Raw genomic sequence first — 25,529 nt, forward strand, 5'->3', positions numbered from 1 at the left:
TCCCTCCAGGAATAGGCCAGGCCTCCATGGCCCACACATCCCTCTAGGAGTAGGCCAGGCCTCCATGGCCCACACATCCCTCCAGGAGTAGGCCAGGCCTCCATGGCCCAACACATCCCTCTAGGAATAGGCCAGGCCTCCATGGCCCACACATCCCTCTAGGAGTAGGCCTCCATGGCCCAACACCCCCCTCCAGGAGTAGGCCAGGCCTCCATGGCCCACACACCCCTCCAGGAGTAGGCCAGGCCTCCATGGCCCAACACATCCCTCTAGGAATAGGCCAGGCCTCCATGGCCCACACATCCCTCTAGGAGTAGGCCTCCATGGCCCAACACATCCCTCCAGGAGTAGGCCAGGCCTCCATGGCCAAACACATCCCTCTAGGAATAGGCCAGGCCTCCATGGCCCACACATCCCTCTAGGAGAAGGCCAGGCCTCCATGGCCCAACACATCCCTCCAGGAGTAGGCCAGGCCTCCATGGCCCAACACATCCCTCTAGGAATATGCCGGGCCTACATGGCCCAACACATCCTTCCAGGAGTAGGCCAGGCCTACATGGAACACGTTGTCGTACATGTCGATCCAGAGTATCACAAACACGCTCAATGGGTGACTGGTGAGTATGCAGAACTGGGACATTTTCAGCTTCTAAGAATTGCGTACAGATCTTTTGATGGAGGCGAATGAATGGCACGACAATGGGCCTCAGGATCTCGTCACGGTAACTCTGCATTCAAATTGCCATCGATAAAATGCAATTGTGTTCGTTGTCCGTAACTTATGCATGCCCATACCATAACCCCACCGCCACCATGGGGCACTCTGTTCACAATGTTGACATCAACAAACATACTGCCAAATTCTCTAAAACAATGTTGGAGGCGGCTTATGGTTGAGAAATTAACATTTAATTCTCTGGCAACAGGTCTGGTGAACATTCCTGCAGTCATCTTGCCTTTTGCATGCTCCATCAAAACAAGGTGCACCTGTGTAATGATCATGCTGTTTATTCAGCTTCTGGATGGATTATCTTGGCAAAGGAGAAATGCTCACTAACAGGGATGTAAACAAATTTGTGCACAAAATTTGGAACATTTGTGGGATCTTTTATTTAAGCTCATGCAACATGGGAGCAACACTTTACATTTTATATTTTTGTTCTGTGTATTTCGTCAGTCCAATCAGAAAGTGAAAGCCAGTCTTCATCCATTAGGGGATACATCCACAAACTAAGCCCTAGTAAATGCTATTTGGAGATACTATAAGCTCTCCATCCAGCTTAACCCAAAGCTGACCCTCTACCAGCCTCCTGAGAATGCTGTGTGTATGCTGTGTGTATGTGAGAATGCTGTTAATTGACTACAGCTCAGTGTTCAACCCGCACCATAGTCCTCTCCAAGCTCGTCACCAATCTCAGGATCCTGGGACTGAACACCTCCCACTGCAACTGGGTCCTGGACTTCTTGATGGGCTGCCCACAGATGGTGAGGGTAGGCAACAACACATCCAACACGCTGACCCTCAACACGGGTCCCCCGAGGGGTGTGTACTTAGTCCTGTCCTGTACTCCCTGTTCACCCACGACCGTGTGGCCATGCACGGCTCCAACTCCATCATCACGTTTGATGACGACACAACGGTAGTAGGCCTGATGTGGTGCCAGGACTACATCTCCACCTCAACGTCAGCAAGACCAAGGAACTGATCGTGGAAAACAAAGGGTGGGGGCGGGGGGTGGGGGTGCACACCCCTATCCACATTGACGGGATGAGGGCGTCCTCATCACTGATAACTTAACATGGACAGCGCCTCTTGCCCTCAGGAGGCTGAAGAGATTTGGCATGGACCCTTAAACCCTTAAAAACTTCTACAGAAGCACCATTGAGAGCATCTTGACTGGCTACATCACTGCCTGGTATGGCAACTGCAAGGCCCTACAGAGGGGGGTGCAGACGGCTCAGCACATCACTGGTGGCGAGCTCCCAGCCATTCAGGACATACACAACAAGCGGTGTCTGAGGAAGGCCAGAAAAATTGCCAAAGACTCCAGCCACCCCTGCCATAGACTGTTCTCTCTGCTTCCGTCTGGCAGGCGGTACCAGAGTATCAGGTCCCGGACCAACAGGCTCTGAGACAGCTTCTAACCCCAAGCAATGGGATTTTTAAACAGATAGACGATAGCTACCCACTCACACACACCTACACTGACACTGTTGCAGACTCACATACTCACACTAACACCCACACACATACACTCACACACACACACACACACACACACTCAGCACCACGCACACACCCACCCACTGCTTATCCTCCTGCCATATTGTTCACTATAATTATTATTTCTCCAGCTACTAGTCACTTTCTCCTAATCCCTGCCTACATGTACATACAGGTAACTGCTCAATTTAAGAAAACTATGTAAAGTGTTTTAGGGTGTTGGGCCACCACGAGCCAGAACAGTGTGTCTGGAACTCTATCGGAGGGGTGCGAAACCATTCTTCCACGAGAAATTCCATCATTTTGTGCTTTGTTGATGGCGGGGGAAAGCGCTGTTTCAGGCGGCATTTTAGAATCTCCCATAAGTGTTCAATTCGGTTGAGACCTGGTGACTGAGACGGCCATGGCATATGGTTTAAATAATTGTCATCCTCATCAAACCATTCAGTGACCACTCGAGCCCTGTAATTGGTGGCATTGTCATGGTAGCAGAATAATGACCAAAATAATGCCCTTCCCAGCATTTTTATACATGATCCTAAGCATGATGCTTAATTAACTCAGGAACCACACCTGTGTGGAAGCATCTAATTTCAATAAACTTTTTATCCCTCATTTACTCAAGTATTTTCATTATTTTGGCAGTTACTTGTATCTACCTCAGCTACTCGAGTATCCCTGCACATTGTAAATGTGGTTCTTCCTCTCTTATTTCCTATTTCTTTTTGTGTTGCTATACTATCTTGATATTGAGTACTGTACTGTTGGGAAGAGCTTGCAAGTTAAGCATTTCACTGTACTTGTGCATGTGACAAATAAAACTTGAAATATAAACACAGACTGCTGTAGTAAGGCCTACACATGGACCTGCTCCTAATAAAGCCTACTAGTGAGGCCTCATTTACACCTTCCACTTAAGTCCGCCCCTTTCCACACAGTTGTCCACATCCTCATCAGGGCAACTCCCTTGAAAAGTGTTCTGTGGACGCAGAGATTTAGGGACTGGATGTATGAATTGGATAATTTAATTTGAGTTGACCTAGAGGACAGCGTGGAAGTGGAAGGTGTAAATTAGGCTTAAGGCCTATACATGGACCTGCTGCTGGGTCTTACCTGGACATGGCGATCTCAGCCTTCTGATTGGCGATGTCCGCAGCCTTTTCGGCCGCGTCCACAGCCCGGTCCACCTTCTCTCTGATCTTACTGGCTCGGAGGGGGATTAGGTTCTTCCTTTTGCCGCTCACCAGGACGTTCTGCTTGTACTTGCCCTCCTCCTTGGTCCCGTCAGGGAAGGTGGTGCAGCCGTATCCGTGCCGCTTGTTTCCCACCCACTCACCCTTATAGTGCAGGCCGTCCGAGCGCCGGCTCACCCCACAGCCCGTGCGCTTGTCGTTCTTCCACTCGCCGCAGTAGGTCTCTGTTGCCGTGGCGTCCACGTCGTCCTCGGCGATGGCCAGCTCGGCTTCGCCCTCTCCCAGGCTGATGGTGGAGTTGATGTCAGAGTTGACCGAGCTGACCGTGCTCATGCCCGCCTCACTGCGGAACGAGCTCTGCTTGGAGCGCTGGCTGGCCAGGGAGCTCTTGGACTCTGACTTCCTCAGTTTGAGTCCGCTGAGGATGGAGCGACCTCGGAACAGACCCTTTTTCTTGCCCTTCAGCAGCTCTGCCTCGCTGTGTGCAGTGAGCACGAAGCCCCCCCGCGACACTGCCGGACTGCCGGTGGAGCCTGTCCCGCCCACACTCCCCACGCCGGCCCGGTCCGTGAGCAGAGCCGTCCCGTTACTGTGCTCCGAGCGCAAGGAGTTTATGGAGGTACGCAGCGGAGAGCGTATGACGGCTGCCATGCCGTATGGCACACTCTGCCGCATGCCGTATCCATGCCGCATCCCCCCCACCCACTGGCCTTGGTACGTACCTGCAGAAAGACACAGAGACAAATGTTACAATGCATGCCACTATGATATAACAGCATATCAATATCAATACATAATTAATTTTCATATATTTCAAGGACACCCACAACACTAGTGAGAGAGGTATGGGCCTAAGGTGTCTGGGGGGGTCATGTTTGTTCACCCTCACAGTGAGACCTTGTTGTATCACATTGTTAGCATTGAGACACCAGACCACCAGTAACAGGTCAGCTGTAGGGCTGAACTCCTGGGCAGAGAGCAATGATATTATCCCCTTAGACTCATACCCACTCTTTAGGTTCTTCAAAAGGGAATGGTATCATTGCTAGCAGACAACAAAATACACTACACGACAACCGTCCACTCACTTAATGCTTTATAGAACAATACCAAAGCTCCCTCTATGTCTGCTCTCCCTTTCATTCCCCGTTTATAGAACAAACCAATCAATCCTTTTCTCCTCCAATCTTTTTAGCACCTACGTCAAAGCTCTTCCTTCACTTTCTCTGAACACTGCACATACAGTGAGCTACAAAAGTATTGGGACAGTGACAATTTGTGTTGTTGTTTTGGCTCTGTACTCCCCTGTACACTCTGTATTTTGAAGTGCTGACTTTCAGCTTAAATTTGAGAGTATTTTCATCCATATCGGGTAAACCGTTTAGAAATTACAGTACTTTTTGTACATAGTCCCCCTCGTTTTAGGGGACCAAAGGTTTTGGGACAAATTCACTTACAGTTCACTTTCATTAATGCAACACCATTAAATGTTTTCCTCCACACTTTCCTGAAAGTCATATTTGGGGAATAATGTGATGACATGCTTTTAATGTGTTCCGGCCATTGAGAGAGAGAGAGAGAGAGAGAGAGAGAGAGAGAGAGAAAGGAACATAAATTTCAACATACCAATTAGGATCTGGCTAAAAATACTTGAATCAGTCATAGAGCCCATTGCCCTTTATGGTTGTGAGGTCTGGGGTCCGCTCACCAACCAAGATTTCACAAAATGGGACAAACACCAAATTGAGACTCTGCATGCAGAATTCTGCAAAAATATCCTCCGTGTACAACGTAGAACACCAAATAATGCATGCAGAGCAGAATTAGGCCGATACCCAGTAATTATCAAAATCCAGAAAAGAGCCGTTAAATTCTACAACCACCTAAAAGGAAGCGATTCCCAAACCTTCCATAACAAAGCCATCACCTACAGAGAGATGAACCTGGAGAAGAGTCCCCTAAGCAAGCTGGTCCTAGGGCTCTGTTCACAAACACAAACACACCCCACAGAGCCCCAGGACAACAGCACAATTAGACCCAACCTAATCATGAGAAAACAAAAAGATAATTACTTGACACATTGGAAAGAATTAACAAAAAAACAGAGCAAACTAGAATGCTATTTGGCCCTAAACAGAGAGTACACAGTGGCAGAATACCTGACCACTGTGACTGACCCAAACTTAAGGAAAGCTTTGACTATGTACAGACTCAGTGAGCATAGCCTTGCTATTGAGAAAGGCCGCCGTAGGCAGACATGGCTCTCAAGAGAAGACAGGATATGTACACACCGCCCACAAAATGAGGTGGAAACTGAGCTGCACTTCCTAACCTCCTGCCCAATGTATGACCATATTAGAGAGACATATTTCCCTCAGATTACACAGATCCACAAAGAATTTGAAAACAAATCCAATTTTGATAAAATCCCATATCTACTGGGAGAAATTCCACAGTGTGCCATCACAGCAGCAAGATTTGTGACCTGTTGCCACAAGAAAAGGGCAACCAGTGAAGAACAAACACCATTGTAAATACAACCCATATTTATGCTTATTTATTTTAACTTGTGTGCTTTAACCATTTGTACATTGTTACAACACTGTATATATATAATATAACATTTGTAATGTCTTTATTGTTTTGAAACTTCTGTATGTGTAATGTTTACTATTAATTTGTATTGTTTATTTCACTTTTGTATAATATCTACCTCACTTGCTTTGGCAATGTTAACACATGTTTCCCATACCAATAAAGCACCATTGAATTTTGAGAGAGAGAGAGGAGAGAGGAGAGAGGAGAGAGGAGAGAGGAGAGAGGAGAGAGGAGAGAGGAGAGAGAGAGAGAGAGAGAGAGAGAGAGAGAGAGAGAGAGAGAGAGAGAGAGAGAGAGAGAGAGAGAGAGAGAGAGAGAGAGAGAGAGAGAGAGAGAGAGAGAGAGAGAGAGAGAGAGAGAATGTGTAAATCCCTCTGTCAGGACTCAGCTGATAGAACTACAGTAATACTTGCTGCCCAGCATTGTCTGCATCTTACCTGAGACAATGAGTGCTTCAACTAGGGATTATAACATTCAGTATTTTTTATTTAACTAGGTAAATCAGTTAAGAACAAATTCTTATTTACAATGACAGCCTACCCTGGGAACAGTGAGTTACCTGCCTTGATCAGGGGCAGAACGACAGATTTTTACCTTGTCAGCTCAGGGATTCGATCCAGCAACCTTTCCGTTACTGGCCCAATACTCTAACCATAAGGCTACCTGCCGCCCCAGTATAACTATATTAACAACAACCAAAAGTACCACGACTACTATTACCAGTAACGCCACTACTACTACTACCAGTACCAACACTAATACTACTACCACCAGTACCAATACTACTACCAGTACCACCACTACTACTACTACCAGTACCAACACTACTACTACCAGTACCAATGCTACTACTACTACCAGTACCACCACTACTACTACTACCAGTACCAACACTAATACTACTACCAGTACAACTACTACTACCAGTACCAACACTACTACTACTACCAGTACCAACACTACTACTACCAGTACCAACGCTACTACTACTACCAATACCACCACTACTACTACTACCAGGACCAACACTACTACTACTACTACCAGGACCAACACTACTACCAATACAACCACCACTACTACTACTACCAATACAACCACCACTACTACTACTACCAGTACCACCACTACTATGACTACCAGTAACACCACTACTACTACGACCAGTACCAATACTACTACTACTACCAGTACCACCAATACTACTACTACCAGTACCAACACAACTACTACTACCAGTACCAACACTACCAGTACCACCACTACTACTACTTCCAGTACCACCACTACTACTACTACCAGTACCAGTACCACTACTACTACCAGTACCAGCACTACTAGTACTACCAGTACCAACTACTACTACCAGTACCAACACTACCAGTACCACCACTACTACTACTTCCAGTACCACCACTACTACTACTACCAGTACCAGTACCACTACTACCACAAGTACCACTACTACTACTACCAGTACCAGTACCACTACTACTACCACTACCAGTACCAATACTACTACCAGTACCACCACTACTACTACTACCAGTACCACCACTACTACTACTACCACAAGTACCACTACTACCACTACCAGTACCAGTACCACTACTGCTACCAGTACCAGTATGACTACCAGTACCAGCACTACTAGTACTACCAGTACCAACTACTACTACCAGTACCAACACTACCAGTACCACCACTACTACTACTACCAGTACCACCACTACTACTACTACCAGTACCACCACTACTACTACTACCACAAGCACCATTACTACTACTACCAGTACCAGCACTACTACTACTACCAGTACCAACACTACTACCAGTACCAGCACTACTACTAATATCAGTACCAACACTACTACTACTACCAGAACCACCACCACTACTACCAGTATCACTACTACTACCAGTACAACCACTACTACTACTACCAGTACCACCACTACTACTACTACCAGTACCACCACTACTACTACTACTACAAGCACCATTACTACTACTACCAGTACCACCACCACTACTACCAGTATCACTACTACTACCAGTACAACCACTACTACTACTACTACCAGTACCACCACTACTACTACTACCAGTACCACCAGTACTACTACTACCACAAGCACCATTACTACTATTACCAGTACCACCACCACTACTACCAGTATCACTACTACTACCAGTACAACCACTACTACTACTACCAGTACCACCACTACTACTACTACCAGTACCACCACTACTACTACTACCAGTACCACCACTACTACTACCAGTACCACCACCACTACTACTACTACCAGTACCACCACTACTACTACCAGTACCACCACTACTACTACTACTAACAGTACCACCATCACTACTACTACCAGTACCACCACCACTACTACTACTACCAGTACCAACACTACTGCTACTACCAATACCACCACTACTGCTACTACCAGTACCAACACTACTGCTACTACCAGTACCAACACTACTGCTACTACCAGTACCAACACTACTGCTACTACCAGTACCAACACTACTGCTACTACCAATACCACCACTACTGCTACTACCAGTACCAACACTACTGCTACTACCAGTACCAACACTACTGCTACTACCAGTACCAACACTACTGCTACTACCAGTACCAACACTACTGCTACTACCAGTACCAACACTACTGCTACTACCAGTACCAACACTACTGCTACTACCAGTACCAACACTACTGCTACTACCAGTACCAACACTACTGCTACTACCAGTACCAACACTACTGCTACTACCAGTACCAACACTACTGCTACTACCAGTACCAACACTACTGCTACTACCAGTACCAACACTACTGCTACTACCAGTACCAACACTACTGCTACTACCAGTACCAACACTACTGCTACTACCAGTACCAACACTACTGCTACTACCAGTACCAACACTACTGCTACTACCAGTACCAACACTACTGCTACTACCAGTACCAACACTACTGCTACTACCAGTACCAACACTACTGCTACTACCAGTACCAACACTACTGCTACTACCAGTACCAACACTACTGCTACTACCAGTACCAACACTACTGCTACTACCAGTACCAACACTACTACTACTACCAGTACCAACACTACTGCTACTACCAGTACCAACACTACTGCTACTACCAGTACCAACACTACTGCTACTACCAGTACCAACACTACTGCTACTACCAGTACCAACACTACTGCTACTACCAGTACCAACACTACTGCTACTACCAGTACCAACACTACTGCTACTACCAGTACCAACACTACTGCTACTACCAGTACCAACACTACTGCTACTACCAGTACCAACACTACTGCTACTACCAGTACCAACACTACTGCTACTACCAGTACCAACACTACTGCTACTACCAGTACCAACACTACTGCTACTACCAGTACCAACACTACTGCTACTACCAGTCCCAACACTACTATACTAAATATAGAGTAATAATACTACATCCCAGACTGTATCCTAGTCATCAATATACACTGAGTGTACCAAACATTAAGAACATGTTTTGTCATCAGAATAGCCTCAATTCGTTGGGATGGGCTCTACAAGGTGTAGAAAGCGTTCCACAGGGATGCTGGCCTATGTTGACTCAAGTTGGCTAGGTGACCTTTGGGTGGTGGACCATTCTTGACACAGGGAATGTGAAAAACCCAGCACCGTTGCAGTTCTTGACACAAACCGGTGTGCCTGGCACCTACTACCATACCCTGTTCAAAGGCACTTAAATATTTCGTCTTGCCCATTCACCCTCTGAATGGCACACATACACAATCCATGTCTCAATTGTCTCAAGGCTTAAAAAACCTTTAACCTGTCTCCTTCCCTTCATCTACACTGATTGAAGTGTATTTAACAGGTGACATCAATAAGGGATCATAGCTTTTACCTGGATTCTTCTGGTCAGTCTATGACATGGAAAGGGCAGTCCTTAATCTTTTGTACACTCAGTATATGTATGAGTGAAACTGTGGAGAGGTACTAAGTAAGTGAAGAGCACTCATAACATCTATCACCATGTCCATCCCGTTTCCTGTCAGCACCGTTATTTATGGGACATTTTGCCAACAAAATAATGGAATGTTATTTTCCCTGAGACATCCAGTATGGCAGCTGTTTATCATCTTGTCTGCCAACCCCTCTGGTAGATCACGTCTCAGAATTTTTATTTTATTTATTTATTCTTTATTTTACCAGGTAAGTTGACTGAGAACACATTCTCATTTGCAGCAACAACCTGGGGAATAGTTACAGGGGAGAGGAGAGGGATGAATGAGCCAATTGTAAACTGGGGTGACCAGTTTACAATTGGGTGACCATGATGGTATGAGGGCCAGATTGGGTATTTAGCCAGGACACCAGGGTTAACACCCCTACTTTTACGATGAGGTCCATGGGATCTTTAATGACCTCAGAGAGTCAGGACACCCGTTTAACGTCCCATCCGAAAGTCGGCACCCTACACAGGGCAGTGTCCACAATCACTGCCCTGGGGCATTGGGATATTTTTTTAGACCAGAGGAAAGAGTGCCTCCTACTGGCCCTCCAACACCACTTCCAGCAGCATCTGGTCTCCCATCCAGGGACTGACCAGGACCAACCCTGCTTAGCTTCAGAAGCAAGCCAGCAGTGGTATGCAGGGTGGTATGCTGCTGGCTTAAATAGTCCTATATACAGTGCATTCGTAAAGTATTCAGACCCTTTGACTTATTCCACATTGTGTTACGTTACAGCCGTATTCAAAAATGTATTAAATTGCTTCTTTTTACACACAATTAATTCATACACAATACCCCATAATGACAAAGCTAAAAACAGGTTTTTGACATTTTGGAAAATTTACAAAAAATACTAAAACTGAAATAATCACATTTACATAAGTATTCAGACCCTTTACTCAGTACTTTGTTGAAGCACCTTTGGCAGCGATTACAGCCTCAAGTCTTCTTGGGTATGACGCTACAAGCTTGGCACACCTGTATTTGGGGAGTTTTTCTCATTCTTCTCTGCAGATCCTCTCAAGCTCTGTCTGGTTGGATGGGGAGCGTAGCTGCACAGCTATTTTCTTTTGTTTTTTGCTCTGTCAAGCACTGTCAACCGTGGGACCTTATATAGACAGGTGTGTGCCTTTCCAAATCATGTCCAATCAATTGAATTTACCAGAGGTGAACTCCAATCAAGTTGTAGAAACATCTCAAGGATGATCAATGGAAACAGGATGTACCTGAGCTCAGTTTCGAGTCTCATAACAAAGGGTCTGGATACTTACGTAAATAAACTATTTCTGTTTTTTATTTGCAAAAATGTGCAAAAATTTCAAAAAAACTGTTTTCACTTTGTCATTATGGATACTGTGTGTAGATTGATGATGAAACACATGTATTTAATCGATTTTAGAATAAGGCTGTAACGTAACAAAATGTGGAAAAACTCAAGGGGTCTGAATACTTTACAAATGCACTGTAGAGGTAGCAAACTGATCCTGACTGGCTAGGGTCAAAGGTTAGGTTTCCATTGTCATTCAAAAACAATAATGCTTCACTCTGAGATTGACCCTCTCTCTGGATTCCGTAAATCAGTTCAGTGCTATACTATTATGTGAGATTATGTGACAGATTTTCAGGCTGATGCGATACATGACATGGTGTTTTGACAGTTTTGAATCATTACAGGCCTTTCTTTAGAGATAGTAGCATGGCTTCATAACGTGAACTACACTGATTCTTTTTGTCTGTGAATAGGTGCAATCCAGTACTTTTCCTCTGTACACTGGCTTAGTAGCTGGTATTTTAGATGTAGCAGGATTTCTCCTATATTTCCCATTACAGCTTAGGTCCAACTGTGTGGTGCTAAAATCTAGGACAATTCACTGCCTATCTCTCTATCTGTCGCTCTCTCTGTTTCTCTCTATCTGTATCTTCCTCTCTTACACGCACACATACACACTACACACACATACACTGCCGGATTGACGGATCTATGGGATCCATCTATGTACAGTATCAGCCTATCTAATCTATATTCTGTTCTTTCTGTGCTGCCAATGACTGAGCAAACCCTCTGATGTAACAACTCCTCTTGCTCTGTGATTCAACGTGCCAAGCATTCTATAATATGCTGCTTATGTGTGGAATCAGCACATATGGCCCCTATAAGGATTCCAACCAATCTCAGTATCTCTGTTTGTAGCACTCCTTTTCCAAACCCCCTAACCCTAGGCACACACACACACACACACACACACACACACACACACACACACACACACACACACACACACACACACACACACACACACACACACACACACACACACACACACACACACACACACACACACACACACACACACACACACACACACACACACACACACACACACACTCCCCTGTCCTCTTAGCCTTTATTGATCTATGTGGGCTGGCATGTCAGTGAAATGCATAGGGTTGGATGGCTCAATAAGGCAACAGCAGAGAGAGTGTTGGATATATAGCTGCTATATGAGCTGTTGCTACTGCTTCTACTGCTACTATAGGAGCTGCTGCTACTGCTGCTATAGGAGCTGTTGCTACTGCTTCTACTGCTGCTATAGGAGCTGCTGCTACTGCTGCTATAGGAGCTGCTGCTACTGCTGCTATATGAGCTGCTGCTACTGCTGCTATAGGAGCTGTTGCTACTGCTTCTACTGCTGCTATAGGCGCTGCTGCTACTGCTGCTATAGGAGCTGTTGCTACTGCTTCTACTGCTGCTATAGGAGCTGCTGCTACTGCTGCTAAAGGTGCTGCTGCTACTGCTGCTACTGCTGCTAAAGGTTCTGCTGCTACTGCTGATAGAAGTGTCGCTGCTACTGCTGATAGAGGTGTCGCTGCTACTGCTGCTAAAGGTGCTGCTGCTACTGCTGCTAAAGGTGCTGCTGCTACTGCTGCTAAAGGTGCTGCTGCTACTGCTGCTAAAGGTGCTGCTGCTACTTCTGCTAAAGGTGCTGATACTACTGCTGATAGAGGTGCTGCTGCTACTGCTGCTTTAGGAGCTGTTGCTACTGCTTCTACTGCTGCTATAGGAGCTGTTGCTACTGCTGCTATATGAGCTGCTGCTATAGGAGCTGCTGCTACTGCTGCTTTAGGAGCTGTTGCTACTGCTTCTACTGCTGCTATAGGAGCTGTTGCTACTGCTGCTATATGAGCTGCTGCTATAGGAGCTGCTGCTACTGCTGCTATAGGAGCTGTTGCTACTGCTTCTACTGCTGCTATAGGAGCTGTTGCTACTGCTGCTATATGAGCTGTTGCTACTGCTGCTATAGGAGCTGTTGCTACTGCTGCTATATGAGCTGCTGCTATAGGAGCTGCTGCTACTGCTGCTATAGGAGCTGTTGCTACTGCTTCTACTGCTGCTATAGGAGCTGTTGCTACTGCTGCTATATGAGCTGTTGCTACTGCTGCTATATGAGCTGTTGCTACTGCTGATAGAGGTGCTTCTGCTGCTGCTGCTACTGCTGCTAAAGGTGCTGCTGCTACTGCTGATAGAGGTGCTTCTGCTGCTGCTGCTAAAGGTGCTGCTGCTACTGCTGCTACGGCTGCTACTGCTGCTATTGGAGCTGCTGCTACTGCTGCTATAGGAGCTGTTTCTACTGCTGCTATAAGAGCTGTTGCTACTGCTGCTAGTGGTGCTGCTGATACTTCTGCTACCTATGCTATAGGAGCTGCTGCTACTGCTGCTAAAGATGCTGTTGCTACTGCTGCTATAGGAGCTGCTGCTATTGCTGCTATAGGAGCTGTTGCTACTGCTGCTATAGGAGCTGCTGCTACTGCTGCAATAGGAGCTGCTGCTATCGCTGCTATAGGAGCTGCTGCTACTGCTGCTATAGGAGCTGCTGCTACTGCTGCAATAGGAGCTGTTTCTACTGCTGCAATAGGAGCTGTTTCTACTGCTGCAATAGGAGCTGCTGCTATTGCTGCTATAGGAGCTGCTGCTACTGCTGCTATAGGAGCTGCTGCTACTGCTGCAATAGGAGCTGTTTCTACTGCTGCAATAGGAGCTGTTGCTACTGCTGCTATAAGAGCTGTTGCTACTGCTGCTATAGGAGCTGTTGCTACTGCTGCTATAGGAGCTGCTGCTACTGCTGCTATAGGAGCTGCTGCTATCGCTTCTACTGCTGCTATAAGAGCTGCTGCTATTGCTTCTACTACTGCTATAGGAGCTGCTGCTACTGCTGCTATAAGAGCTGTTGCCACTGCTGCTATAGGAGCTGCTGCTACTGCTGCTATAAGAGCTATTGCTACAATAGGAGCTGCTGCTACTGCTTCTACTGCTGCTATATGAGCTGCTGGGGGTTGGGAAGACAGACTGGTAGATGAAAATGGAAAAGCAGGAGGTATACATACTATAGAATAGTGTACTATTTTTGTATGAGAGACACTCCAGAGAATCTTCAAATCTACAGTATTCATTATGTAACACTTCAATGTGTCCTTAAATCAGTCAGTGTCTTTAAAATACTCCAGTATACTCTTCCTGTCACAGACAGCTGGCCGACATCTGGCCACACCCGCCTGATCAGTCAACAGCTGTGTGACATATGATGGATCAAACACAGGCCTCAATTTATAGGATTACATTTATATTCCCACAGAGAAAAACAGTGACAGCAAGACAGACAGAGTGAAATTAGCCAGCGCCTTCCAGCTCTGCTCTGGCACATCTCGTATTTCTATCCAGGATCACTTCCTGTTCTTCAGATCTCTGCTCCTCACCTTCACCCACTGTCTCTAATTCCAGCACAGACACTCCAAAGGTAGAGAGAGAGAGAGAGAGAGAGAAAGAGAGAAAGATAACGAGAGATGGGGGGTTGAGAATGTGTGAGTGTGCGTCTGTGTGTGAGTATGAGTGCTTCTTCCGTGTGTCTCTGAAAATGTAGTATTTTTACAGCTTTTGCTGACACAGCTGAAATAAAGTCCTGACTGAAATAACTTGGGTTATGTCTGGCTTGAACAGAGTCCACATACACAGAGAAGTTACTTCTCCTCTATTGAAAGTTTGATCAGGTCCATGACACAGCATATTATATTGCTGTTATAGTTTGCAGACACATTAACTAGAATCAGGCCGTAATGAAAGACTGGTGTGTCCCCGACCTGCAACAGCAGATTTTCTCAGTGAAGGAGGTCAAGCATAAAGAAAGTAGGGAAGGGATGTCTCTCTCTCTCAGGAGAGGGCAGCATGGGTAAATGCTGAGTCTTTGGGGATCCATTGACTCCATGGGAATCTCCCCATTAGGACTTGTATCTCACTACAGTCATTAGTCAAGCATTGCTAGGCTATAATGTCTGGTGCAACACACATAAACATGGATTATAGACATAAATTAAATCCAATGTCACATCTAGCAGAGAAAAATGCAGTATCTGTATAAACTTCTAACAAATGTGTGTTGATTAAATTAAAAGTATTAAGTGCCCATGAAATGTCAGTGACATTTTCCTTTTCCTTTCATTGACATTGACATAAAACGCATGTCATGAATCATTCCACATCAAGCATAGGCAGGCCTACTTGAATCGTGTCATCCGTAGAGTATGTAGCCGTTAGACTCCATGGTGCTTAAACGTTCTCTTTGTGAGGGTGGGTGGATGGATGCACGTTCTTTGGTGGTTTGCCTGAACAGTTTCTCACGGGGTATGTGCCCTTACAGCTCGATCAGGAAGTCGGAAAGCCTATTTCATTTCAGAATTAAGCTACAGTAGTTTCATCGGTTAACTCGGGCGTAGTAGAAAATTTTGCATTGTGGAGGCATCACTCGGTCGAGTTAATAATCAGGGAGCATATTTTTTAATTTCCCAACAGCCATGAAAACAGCTAAAGTTTTGAAAGAAACGCAACTGAAAACATCTTCCGTCGTTTTCATGCACAGCTTGTTCACATTAAGGCCTAGTATGTAATGCATTTAGCCTACAATAATCTTCTAAGAATAGTTGGTTTTCTATGGACTCTGCAACTCAGATGTCAAAACGAATTCGATGGAGGTTTTCATCCGAAGTGCTGCGAGATGCGTAAAAGCAGCACTACAGACGTCAGCACAAATGGTTAAACGCGGAAAGATCAGAGACGCGGACACATCACAGCGACCCTGATTTGATTACGCGCCAATACATCATTTATTATAGTGTCTTTAACAATGTGCGTTGTTCTGTTTTTAGGTTGAACTTGGCTGTTTGTATATTCCTTCCAATCGAGATTGCATTACTTTTTTCAAGTTTACTCAACCTGTAATCAAATGATGGCTCTCATTTTGATATTATAGGCCGCATACAGGCGCATAACTTGCGGGGGGACAGGGGGTTCATGATCGTAATAAATTAAAGGCTTTTAAATAAGAGTGCTTTGACTACTTCTGGAAGTTTGTTTACACAAAGGCTGTTCCGCAGTGTTTACTATCCAGCAGCAACTTCTTTTTGTTTTATAGTATTTCATCCCATGATCAAAGAGCACCTCGTGGATTAACCATAGACAAAAGAAGCGCTCCTCTACTGTGCCACTACATTGTGAGCAGTATTTCTCAAAATGAGTGATAATTGGTAACGGTTATATTAGGTAAAGTTTTGTGAGTTCAAAGACACATTTGGTAGTATTATAAACTTTGAAATAACTGGTTTCTAGAATGCTACAGAATTAGAGAAGGGCTGTTTCTTTGAACCTCAAGCATGCCTGTTTCATGTACATGTCCCTCAAATACCTCGTATCTCTCTGCACATTGATCTGTTACTGGTACTCCCTGTATATGGCGCCATTCTTGTGTATCTTAATTTATATCTAATGTGTTACTATTTTAATTACTACACTGCTCAAAAAAATAAAGGGAACACTTAAACAACACAATTTAACTCCAAGTCAATCACACTTCTGTGAAATCAAACTGTCCACTTAGGAAGCAACACTGATTGACAATAAATTTCACATGCTGTTGTGCAAATGGATTAGACAAAAGGTGGAAATTATAGGCAATTAGCAAGACACCCCCCAAAACAGGAGTGATTCTGCAGGTGGTGACCACAGACCACTTCTCAGTTCCTATGCTTCCTGGCTGATGTTTTGGTCACTTTTGAATGCTGGCGGTGCTCTCACTCTAGTGGTAGCATGAGACGGAGTCTACAACCCACACAAGTGGCTCAGGTAGTGCAGTTCATCCAGGATGGCACATCAATGCGAACTGTGGCAAAAAGGTTTGCTGTGTCTGTCAGCGTAGTGTCCAGAGCATGCAGGCGCTAACAGGAGACAGGCCAGTACATCAGGAGACGTGGAGGAGGCCGTAGGAGGGCAACAACCCAGCAGCAGGACCGCTACCTCCGCCTTTGTGCAAGGAGGTGCACTGCCAGCGCCCTGCAAAATGACCTCCAGCAGGCCACAAATGTGCATGTGTCTGCTCAAACGGTCAGAAACAGACTCCATGAAGGTGGTATGAGGGCCCGACGTCCACAGGTGGGGGTTGTGCTTACAGCCCAACACCGTGCAGGACGTTTGGCATTTGCCAGAGAACACCAAGATTGGCAAATTCGCCACTGGCGCCCTGTGCTCTTCACAGATGAAAGCAGGTTCACACTGAGCACATGTGACAGACGTGACAGAGTCTGGAGACGCTGTGGAGAACGTTCTGCTGCCTGCAACATCCTCCAGCATGACCGGTTTGGCGATGGGTCAGTCATGGTGTGGGGTGGCATTTCTTTGTGGGGCCGCACAGCCCTCCATGTGCTCGCCAGAGGTAGCCTGACTGCCATTAGGTACCGAGATGAGATCCTCAGACCCCTTGTGAGACCATATGCTGACACATGCACATTTGTGACCTGCTGGAGGTCATTTTGCAGGGCGCTGGCAGTGCACCTCCTTGCTCAAAGGCGGAGGTAGCGGTCCTGCTGCTGGGTTGTTGCCCTCCTACGGCCTCCTCCACGTCTCCTGATGTACTGGCCTGTCTCCTGGTAGCGCCTGCATGCTCTGGACACTACGCTGACAGACACAGCAAACCTTTTTGCCACAGTTCGCATTGATGTGCCATCCTGGATGAACTGCACTACCTGAGCCACTTGTGTGGGTTGTAGACTCCGTCTCATGCTACCACTAGAGTGAGAGCACCGCCAGCATTCAAAAGTGACCAAAACATCAGCCAGGAAGCATAGGAACTGTAACAGTCCTGACCTGTTTTATGTTGTTTTTTATGTGTTTATGGTCAGGGCATGTGTTTTGGGTGGGCAGTCTATGTTATCTGTTTCTATGTTGTTTTTGGTTTGCCTGGTATGGCTCTTGATTAGAGGCAGGTGGTTTGCGTTTTCCTCTAATCAAGAGTCATATTTAGGTAGGGCATTCTCACTGTTTGTTTGTGGGTGATTGTCTCCTGTGATGTTTTCGTGTTGTCGATGTTATTCACTTTCGGAGCTGTTTGGCTGTTCGTGTGTTTTGACGTTCCTGTCCGTAAGTTTACGTTTAGTGATGTGAGTTTATGTTCAGGTTTCGTTCTACGTCGTTTTGTTATTTTGTAAGTTTTGAAAGTGTTTGTTTTCGTGTCATCGGTTTTCGTTATAAAAATAAAGATGGCATATTTCCCTGACTCCGCATTTTGGTCTGAAGATCCTTCTCTCCTCACCTCATCCGAGGATGAGGAAAGCGACAGCCGTAACAGAATCACCCACCAACAAACAGAGACCAAGCGGTATGGGAATGCTCGACGGAGCAACAAGAACTTCTGGACTTGGGAGGAGATCTTGGACGGTAGAGGACCTTGGGCTCAACCAGGGGAATATCGCCGTCCAAAGGAGGAATTGGAAGCAGCGAAGGCTGAGCGGCGCTGGTATGAGGAGGCAGCGCGACGACGCGGTTGGGAGCCCGTGAGTAAGACCAAAAAATTTATTGGGGGGGGGCACACGAGGTGTGTGGCAAAGCCGGGTAGGATACCCGAGCAAACTCCCCGTGCTTACCGTGGAGGTAGAAGGCGTCGTACTGGTAAGAGACCGTGTTATGCGGTAGAGCGCACGGTGTCCCCAGTACGCGTGCTTAGCCCAGTGCGGGCTATTCCACCTTGCCGCACTGGGAGGGCTAGGTTGGGCATCGAGCCGAGTGCCATGAAGCCGGCCCAACGTATCTGGTCACCAGTACGTCTCCTCGGGCCGGTGTACATGGCACCAGCCTTACAGGTGGTGTCCCCGGTTCGCCTGCATAGCCCAGTGCGGGCTTTTCCACCTCGCCGCACTGGCAGGGCTACGGGGTCCATTCAACCTGGTGGGGTTGGGGAGGCTCGGTGCTCAAGAGCACGTGTCCTCCTTCACGGTCCGGTAGACCCGGTGCCACCTCCATGTACCAGTCCTCCGGTGGCAGCCCCCCGTACCAGGCTGTCTCTCCGGGTTCTCTCTCCTGCTGTTTCCTCCTCTCCAGCGCAGCCGGTGCCTAGACCACGCACCAGGCTGTCTCTCCTTCTCCTCCCTACAGAGCTATCTGTCTCCCCAGCGCCATCTGAGCCATCCGTCTCCCCAGCGCCATCTGAGCCATCCGTCTCCCCAGCGCCATCTGAGCCATCCGTCTCCCCAGCGCCATCTGAGCCATCCGTCTCTCCAGCGCCATCTGAGCCATCCGTCTCCCCAGCGCCGTCTGAGCCATCCGTCTGCCATGAGCCTGCAAAGCCGCCCGTCTGCCATGAGCCTGCAAAGCCGCCCGTCTGCCATGAGCCTACAGAGCCATCCGCCAGACAGGAGCCGCTAGAGCCGTCAGCCAGACAGGAGCCGCTAGAGCCGTCAGCCAGACAGGATCTGCCAGAGCCGCCAACCAGACAGGATCTGCCAGAGCCGCCAACCAGACAGGATCTGCCAGAGCCGCCAACCAGACAGGATCTGCCAGAGCCGCCAACCAGACAGGATCTGCCAAAGCCGCCAGCGAGCCATGAGCAGCCAGAGCCGTCAGAGAGCCATGAGCAGCCAGAGCCGTCAGAGAGCCATGAGCAGCCAGAGCCGTCAGAGAGCCATGAGCAGCCAGAGCCGTCAGAGAGCCATGAGCGTCGAGAGCCGTCAGCCTGCCATGAGCGTCGAGAGCCGTCAGCCTGCCATGAGCGTCGAGAGCCGTCAGCCTGCCATGAGCGTCGAGAGCCGTCAGCCTGCCATGAGCGTAGAGAGCCGTCAGTCTGCCATGAGTGTCGAGAGCCGTCAGCCTGCATGGACCTGCCAGAGCCGTCCAGCCAGGACCTGCCAGAGCCGTCCAAACAGGACCTGCCAGAGTCCTTCAGCCGGGATCTGCCCCTTGTCCCGGTGTTGCCCCTTGTCCCGGTGCTGCCCCTTGTCCCGGTGCTGCCCCTTGTCCCGGTGTTGCCCCTTGTCCCGGTGCTGCCCCTTGTCCCGGTGCTGCCCCTTGTCCCGGTGCTGCCCCTTGTCCCGGTGCTGTCCCTTGTCCCGGTGCTGTCCCTTATTCCGGTGCTGGTCCTTATCCTGGTGCTGCCCCTTGTCCCGGTGCTACCCCTTGTCCCGGTGCTACCCCTTGTCCCGGTGCTGCCCCTTGTCCCGGTGCTGCCCATTGTCCCGGTGCTGCCCCTTGTTCCGGTGCTGGCCGTTTATTTAGGGGAGGGTAGTGTTAGGGTGGTCATTAGAAGGGGTAGACAGAAGAGGGGAGTGACTATGTTGGTATGGGGACAGCGTCCTGAGCCGGAACCACCACCGTGGTCAACTGCCCACCCGGACCCTCCCCTGGACTTTGTGCTGGTGCGCCCGGCGTGCGCACCTTTAGGGGGGTACTGTAACAGTCCTGACCTGTTTTATGTTGTTTTTTATGTGTTTATGGTCAGGGCATGTGTTTTGGGTGGGCAGTCTATGTTATCTGTTTCTATGTTGTTTTTGGTTTGCCTGGTATGGCTCTTGATTAGAGGCAGGTGGTTTGCGTTTTCCTCTAATCAAGAGTCATATTTAGGTAGGGCATTCTCACTGTTTGTTTGTGGGTGATTGTCTCCTGTGATGTTTTCGTGTTGTCGATGTTATTCACTTTCGGAGCTGTTTGGCTGTTCGTGTGTTTTGATGTAACGTTCCTGTCCGTAAGTTTACGTTTAGTGATGTGAGTTTATGTTCAGGTTTCGTTCTACGTCGTTTTGTTATTTTGTAAGTTTTGAAAGTGTTTGTTTTCGTGTCATCGGTTTTCGTTATAAAAATAAAGATGGCATATTTCCCTGACTCCGCATTTTGGTCTGAAGATCCTTCTCTCCTCACCTCATCCGAGGATGAGGAAAGCGACAGCCGTAACAGGAACTGAGAAGTGGTCTGTGGTCACCACCTGCAGAATCACTCCTGTTTTGGGGGGTGTCTTGCTAATTGCCTATAATTTCCACCTTTTGTCTATTCCATTTGCACAACAGCATGTGAAATTTATTGTCAATCAGTGTTGCTTCCTAAGTGGACAGTTTGATTTCATAGAAGTGTGATTGACTTGGAGTTACATTGTGTTGTTTAAGTGTTCCCTTTATTTTTTGAGCAGTGTATATTTAAACGCTGCCTAGTTGGAAAGGGTTTCTTGGAAAAGTCTACACCAGTTGTATTCCGCTCATGTGACAAATACAATTTCATTTGATTTTGATTATCTCCCCAGTCAGAGGCAGCATGCCTGTCTCACAGACTCTGACCATCAGCAGCAGCAACATATCCTCCATATTTATGTTTAGAAAACAACATTTTTGGGGGAAAGCACTCATCATGTTAATGCAACCTAATAATCACCCTAAGAATGCTTCCAGAACCACCTTTACATTTGATTTCAACTGAGAAAATCTACAAAAGAAATTGGCCCGCCCTAGTTTTCATTGATAGGGATGCCTGTGACATTGCACAGCGGTTAGCTGGTTTATTTCTCCTTTATAATATTTTTCAGCAGATGCTGTTCCCCCATGATGAAAGGGGGCCATGACTGAAAGGGTTTAGGAAGCACTGGTCTATTTAATGATTAGCAAACATACAGATGGACAACCCTATGGTTCAGCCACTATGCTGCATCAGTTGGGCTTCAGGTGATCGTGCTTATATGTTGTTAGCCTCATTGGGAGGAGGGGGAATTATCTTTTCATGGCCTTACAATCATTTTATTTTCATACATTTTGGAGTAGAAAAGACACCAGAGCTGTGTTCAGTACAAATTGTTTTAATGCAACGTTCAATTAAACGGAAACAGTGCTGTTCTGAACGACCAGTTGAAAAACCGGGGAGGGGTTTGGGCTGTGGGTTTAAAATACACCGCTGCCCTTCAAATACGGCACTCATTGCTTCAAGCCACACCCCGCCACACACACCAAACAGAGCAAACGTAGGCTACCTCAAAGTCTACCCCTGAACAAAGTTTACCCCTGAACAACACCCTGGAACCAATTGACTTGGACCCCCCCAATATGCAACACAAAGCCCTCGACCGCATAGTGTGTACAATTCATAACAGAGGATATTCAAACTGGAGTAAGGATGGCAGAAAGTGTGTTTGGATTGACTCTTTCATGAATTATTAATACTTTTATATTTCATCAAGTCAGCACCTGAACTTCAGATTTGAGTGTGTTTGTGTGTGAGTGTGTGAGAGAGACAGACAGAGTAATGTGCATGGGACAGAACAAGAGACATGCTACAGCAGTGTTGTAAGATAGGTCTGGACTGTAAGCAGGTGCTGCTTTTGTAATATGTGTGTCATCTTCTGAAACAGGAGCATCATGTGGCTATGGGAATGTTTGATGTCACTCTGCTTGCAAGACAACCATAGAAGAGCTGGCTAGAACAGACACAGACAGACTGCAATCCAGGACAGACTACAGCTAGCGAAACTGCTAGAGAAACGCCAACATTCAAAATGAGCTGCAGTTAAAAGCTAAATCTCTCAGTAAGCTTAAATCGACTACGGATGTTATCCGGTTAAGGGATTTCGTTTTGGATTTTGTTTCTGTCGCAGAGAGGCGATGATGTGCTCCAGTCTTAGATTTGTCCATTTAAGGATTATTTAACTCATAGAAACATCCTAAAAATTGAATTATAATTTGAACGTTAATTCCCCTGAAAAATTGAATTGGGACATCACAAACGTTTGTTCACATCATGTTCATCATTTTGAGGAACTGCGCTTGCTGTCTCTTAGGTCTCATTAACATAATCTCTTTCAACAGCAAAAAGATTACCTCAATAACTTAGCTAACACACCTTGCCCAAGGATACAATAACCTAAATCGCCTGGCCATCTACACAATTAGGCCCCTCCTCATCTCTACATGGCACAAACCATTTCTAAACACCATGTTGGTTCAGTATGTAGGTCAGGGGTCAAATCATGCAGGCTACTGCACTGTAATATTGACTCATATCCAGAAACAACTGTCAGGACAGTTTCCTGTAGCTCCCAGTACAGTGAGTTTGCTTTACTCCCAATCACAGATGTGCTAATCAGCAATCAAGGTGGCGTGTCAACAACCATCAAAAACACTACATGACATGTAGTAACTTCTCTTTCACACGCAGTTGTAGTGTTCTCCTTAGATAGCTCCTTGGATGGGTTCCTCATTCCATGGCCATTGACAGTATACCATTTCTAACTCCTCCTGAGAGGAAAGACAATGCTACTGTAACCTCTCTGTATCTTTGTCTCCCCCTCTCTGTCACTTTCTTCTGTGATTATGATGTAGCAGCCAGATAAGCGCTCACTGCTCAAGTAAGTAAACAACATTAGCAGAGTCAGCCAGCCAATCAGAATGAGCAACACTGAGTCCCCTGTGACACGCAGCCCTGCTGCATGTCCGTGTGCGTTCCCACAGCAACTTGCTGTGCAGAGACAGAGGCGCCACTGCTGTAATGCAGTGGAACGAGGTAGACAGATATAAATATAGAGAAAAACAACTGCTCCGGGCATAGATCCTTCTCCTGAGGAGTGATATGATAAGCAGGGTGTGCAGGGTGTGAGCAAAGTTTGGGGGTAGAATGCAAGACTTTCTTATTGTCAATGTTAGATGGTGAAATCAACTGATAACAATTGTTGTTGGGCATAAAATGCTGAAGCCTTCAGACAGGAAGAGTATACGGGAGGATTTTAAAGACACTGACAGATTTAAGGACACATGTTAGTGTGTGTTACATAATGAACACATGAAGTGTTACATAATGAATACTGTAGATTTGAAGTTTCTCTGGAGTGTCTCTCATACGAAAATACTACACTATTCTATACTATACCTCCTGCTTTTCCATCTTCATCTACCAGTCTGTCTTCTCCAAATCCCTTTCTTTTACTTATGCCTCATACTCATTTCATTATAACAAAGCCTCGCTGGCCTGGTGCTCACTTCAGAGAGGACACTGTAACTGTTATCATTGTGGATATCGTCTGTGTCATATCTATTCTGCATATTCTGTCCTCATTAGCCTCCTCTTCTGACTCAGCCAGTGTTCATTGGGCTGTTGGTTGGGTGCATAGTTGTGTAAGGTTCTAGTGCTAGAGAGTTATATAACTTTAACAATGCACTCTTAGAAAAAGGGTTCCATATGGGTTCCTCGTTGTCTCCATGGGGTAACACTTTTTGGTTCCAGCTAGAACACTCTTTGGTTCCAGGTAGAACACTTTTTGGTTCTATGTAGAACCCTCTGTGAAAATGGTTCTACTAATTTCAACAAGGATACCCATTGAGACCAAGAGAGCCCTGCATTTTACAATTTCACACATTTTACAATTTATAAATGTAAAATAAAAGAGAATTCAAAACCAAATTGGAGAAGAAAAAATCCCTTACATGTAGAAAACAGGAGGGTGGTGGCACCTTAATTGGGGAGGACGGTCTCGTGGTAATGGCTGGTTTCTATTTGTTTGATGCCATTCGCTCCATTCCAGCCATCATTATGAGCCATCCTCCCGTCAGCAGCCTCCACTGATGTAGAACCTTTTTGGCTTCTCCATGGAACCCAAAAGGATTCTTCAAAGGGTTCTCCTATGGGGACAGCCATTGGATAACCCTTTTAGGTTCTAGATAGCACCTTCTGTTCTAAGAGTATGGTGTTGCACCAGGAGGTTTCACCAGAAGAAATCAAAATATTCTACAGACCGTCATGCTCTTTGACTGTGTGATTGTTTTAAGTGCCTTTGCCTTGCTAAAGGAAGTGTTTTGATAAATATATCTGAATGGATCTTAAATCCACCTTAGTAGAGAGAGAGTGTGTGTGAATTTGAGGTAGAGTAAGGACTTCCAGACTCTCATCACTGTCAGCTTCAAGGTGTGTATTTATGGCCTCCCAGCCAGGTTTACCATGATTCTGTCTATCTGCTTGTTCCCTGTGCTTTGGGGGTGACCTGAAATCTCTCTCTCAGGCTGCATGCGGAGTCCGGTGACCTTAATTTGGGCCTCGAAATGTCTCTCCCACTGCAGCACGAGCAGGGGAGAGGGAACTGCTTTCCCAATTGACAGATGGATGGAGAAAGAGAGATTAGAG

General features: G+C 46.5%; 1 protein-coding gene across 2 annotated transcripts in view; it reads right to left on the bottom strand.

Annotated features, from left to right (window-relative positions):
- Positions 1-25,529, bottom strand: part of jph3b (junctophilin 3b) — a 57,542-nt gene that overhangs the window by 30,155 nt on the left and 1,858 nt on the right. For both annotated transcript variants that reach the window (XM_055934463.1, XM_055934462.1), the window contains exon 2: positions 3,338-4,139. In XM_055934463.1, the coding sequence (XP_055790438.1) occupies positions 3,338-4,139 (802 nt within the window). The remainder of the gene's footprint in view (positions 1-3,337; positions 4,140-25,529) is intronic.

This window comes from Salvelinus fontinalis, chromosome 9 (genome assembly GCF_029448725.1).
Source record: "Salvelinus fontinalis isolate EN_2023a chromosome 9, ASM2944872v1, whole genome shotgun sequence".
NCBI classification, from domain to species: domain Eukaryota; kingdom Metazoa; phylum Chordata; class Actinopteri; order Salmoniformes; family Salmonidae; genus Salvelinus; species Salvelinus fontinalis.